At 38.3% G+C, this 3,407-nt stretch overlaps 1 protein-coding gene across 1 annotated transcript; it reads left to right on the top strand.

Moving 5' to 3' along the window:
* The first annotated feature begins 2,132 nt into the window (after window positions 1–2,132).
* Window positions 2,133–3,150, top strand: LOC135618294 (transcription repressor OFP13-like). The gene has a single exon (XM_065119174.1). It carries the CDS (start codon window positions 2,304–2,306, stop codon window positions 2,943–2,945), a length of 642 nt encoding a protein of 213 aa, XP_064975246.1. The 5' UTR covers window positions 2,133–2,303; the 3' UTR covers window positions 2,946–3,150.
* The last annotated feature ends 257 nt before the right edge of the window (window positions 3,151–3,407 follow it).

The raw sequence follows: 3,407 nt of genomic DNA, 5'->3' as shown, positions 1-3,407 counted from the left end.
CTAGATTCGTGATATGCTTGAGGTGAAAGAATTGCATTTAGAAAAGATGGATACCAATGAGAATGGATCAACCTTGTTGGCAAAGTCTTTGCTTAAGGAGAAGCTTGAAGCATGTAGGTGAAGAGCGGACTTAATATAACCCACCATATAAGCTAGTGGGGGAGAATTGTTGGTCCAACTCATAGGTGGGCTTGGATCGATTGATTTAGGTATTTAGCCCAAATCTATTGTATTTTTTTATAAAAAAAGGAAAAAAAAAAAAAAGGAAGTGGCATGCATGACATAAGTAGGGCTGTGAACATAGGCATGAAGTGAATAGCGGTGGCATCGAGAAAAGAAACAAAGAGAGAAAGTTAAGATTTTGAGATTTTTGCTAGATGATAAAGTGGCTAAATTTTATTAATTTTAGCCCAAATTTTATGTGAAGAATTCTTACAATAAATTCTACAATCTTAATGGTACCGATTTACAATTTATCCTTTTCTAAGATGTTTTTCTGGTTACTAACTTTATTTCTTTTTATAGAACTATATATTTTGTGTAATGTTATAATTTGAAGTGACAAAAAGGATATTTTTAAACTCTCAAAGGATAAGTATGCAAATTCATCTAATTATTTTAATTTTTTAAGTCAGTGAATATAGTTTTATTATTATTATTATTATTATTATATATATATATATATATATATATATATATATATATATATATATGTCTATGTGTGTGTATGCCATAAGATTCTTTCAATCCTTCTTACTCTCCTACAATCTTTTCCCATGCACAAATATTCTCTTAGCATATTCTATATTCAATAATCTCCCTCTTAATTATAAGGATGAATAATTTATGATTGATTTAAATTTCTGAAACATTGATGCCGAAGAGTATTCCATAAAGATTTGTTGTCTAATGATTTTTTATTCTCTTCATTTGTTGCTTGCTTGATTTTCTATGTTATAGTTTCTGGCAACTGGATATGTTATGTTGATATATCATGTTTAATTTGACAAGGAGAAGAAAAACAATCCAATGTTGATTGCTTGCACATATTTAGACATCTTTTTCCAACATCTTCTCATTATTAGTCTCTCGATATTTGAATGACAGAATGATTCAAGTGGGCAGGAAGGAGAATTATGGGGATTGTCCTTTACACCCACCACAACAATGTTTCAGAACCCTGAGACAAATAGAAGATCACAAAACAATATCCTTGAAAGAAGGTGAAGAAGAACAAATAAGATTAAACAGTGGAATGGACCACAGTAGGTTGCCTCTGTCCTTTAAAAAACATATATACTTATTTCTTGGCCTCCTTATTTGCATAGGATTCCAACTGCTGCAATTTAATTCTCACAGGTGACTTCCTCAGGTCTTTACTTGTATAGTATTCTCCTTAGTTAAGCATTTGCCATATATATAATGAATGCATTGCAAATTCAATAATGGAAGGCAGATAAGCATCTCACAAGGCGAAAATGATAATGACATACTTCTTATCATACATTTTCCATTTGATGATGGACAATTAAACTGCAAGGAACTTCTTGTTGTCTCGGATCAAATTCTATCTTATATTAAGGATGTTGCTGTCATCTAAATTTATGAATTGATAAAGAGAAATGTTCATCCCAATCAAGCTCTACATATGCCCCACTGAGCATGAAGAGACTAGGCCTCTAGTCATATGTACAACAGTTCAATATAAAATATTTTTAAAATATTTATTTATGTCATAAAATATTCCTTCCAACTTAATCAATTATAAGAGGCTCATTAGACAATAACAATTGAGGTCAATCATTTATTCAGACTTTCACTCTGTCCATTCTATTACTGACTTGGGTATAGGTAAGATCATATCGAAAATCTTATGGGATCTCGTACAAATGACACCACATTAAGTATCCATCAGACAAATGACACCACATCACTTATTCTACCGATATCATTCTAACATGATTGGTTAAAGGTCTTCATCCTGTTAGAACAAGGTTATGCAGGTCCTAAATGTCATGGATAATTAAAGCTTGCATCATTAATATTCTCACCAAACTTAAGGAATTAGCTACAAAAGCTTAAAGCTTAGAAAAGCACATTGATTGAGCCTCTTTTTCATTTACTGCTAGAGTTTAATGCTCATGTTCCCTCTCCCCATACTTGTGCTTGGAAAGGAAATGATCTGAAGGTTCCCTCAACCATTTGCACCCTCCATTAATGCATGCCACGCTCAATCATCTTAGAATCCAAAGCCTGGCCACCTGCTTTCCTCTTCCTCCTCCTTGTTCTCCCCGAGAAACCAGATGGGCAAGAAGCTTGGCTTGATCTCCTTCATCTTCAAGCTCAGGGTCGCACCAAAGCCTTGTTACTCTTCATGGCCTTGGCTTTCTTGTAAGGACCCGAAGACGGAGTCCTTCCGCGACATCGACGGCGACGCCACCTACAAGCCTGTGAACTCGGCGTACTTCGACTCGACCGAGTCGTGCTCCACCCGTTCGTCGGAGGAGCAGGAGAGCTTCTGCACAGCGTCGGCGGACTCCGGTGGGGACTCCACGGAGACGGTGGTGCGCGGGCTACGGTCGGACCGGCTCTTCTTCGAGCCGGGAGGCACGAGTTCGATAGTGGCTGAGGCGAAGGACCGCGAGCTCCCGTTCAGGGGAAGCGTCGCGCTAGCGATGGAATCGGAAGACCCGTACCGTGACTTTCGGCTGTCGATGGAGGAGATGGTGGTGGCTCACGGCATGAAAGATTGGCGGCGGCTGGAGGAGCTGCTTCTTTGGTATCTGAGGGTCAACCGGAGGAAGACTCATGGTGCCATAGTTGGAGCCTTCGTGGATTTGCTTCTAACCTTTGCTTCTCCTTCTCCTCCTCCATCTTCTGCATCTTCTTCCAGTTCAATTCAGATTGAGGAAATGGAAGAGGAGTTAGGAAGTGTGTCAAGTTAACTTCAAGAGATATGTGCTTCTTCTTGTTTATGCTACATTTCTCCTCCTCCTCCTCCTTCCTCCCTCCTCCCAACACTCTCTTGTTCGAGGCCATGCTCTCAAATGTCCTCTAATGTCAAGTGTTATGCAAGATACTTGTGAGCTTTCTGTAATATACTGATTAAGATGGATGATATTAATTGGAACAAAGTCATCTATTCATTAATTACCTCGATCTAATATCCTTCTGTAGAGTAGATCAAAGGTAGATAACAGTTGTGGCCAACTATAGATGACAGCATGCTTGCCAGTGATTCTACTAGGGAAAGACAAATAGTCCTATAGATGAAATGGACACTACTGCTTTCTGCAGCTGATCATGACAACAACTTGGAACTGCATATGGGAGGATGCATCACATCAAAGGACTGTGCTTACATCCTTCTCTAGCAGGAGCATGGGACTGAAATGTAGATGTTGTTG

This window comes from Musa acuminata, chromosome BXJ2-8 (genome assembly GCF_036884655.1).
Source record: "Musa acuminata AAA Group cultivar baxijiao chromosome BXJ2-8, Cavendish_Baxijiao_AAA, whole genome shotgun sequence".
NCBI classification, from domain to species: Eukaryota; Viridiplantae; Streptophyta; class Magnoliopsida; order Zingiberales; family Musaceae; genus Musa; species Musa acuminata.
The sequence above is the reverse complement of the archived record's forward strand: the minus strand, read 5'-3'. Positions and strand labels throughout refer to the sequence as shown.

Excerpts from the sequence above, each read along its gene's own strand:
- LOC135618294 (XM_065119174.1), top strand. The coding sequence starts at position 2,304 with ATGGGCAAGAAGCTTGGCTTGATCTCCTTCATCTTCAAGCTCAGGGTC.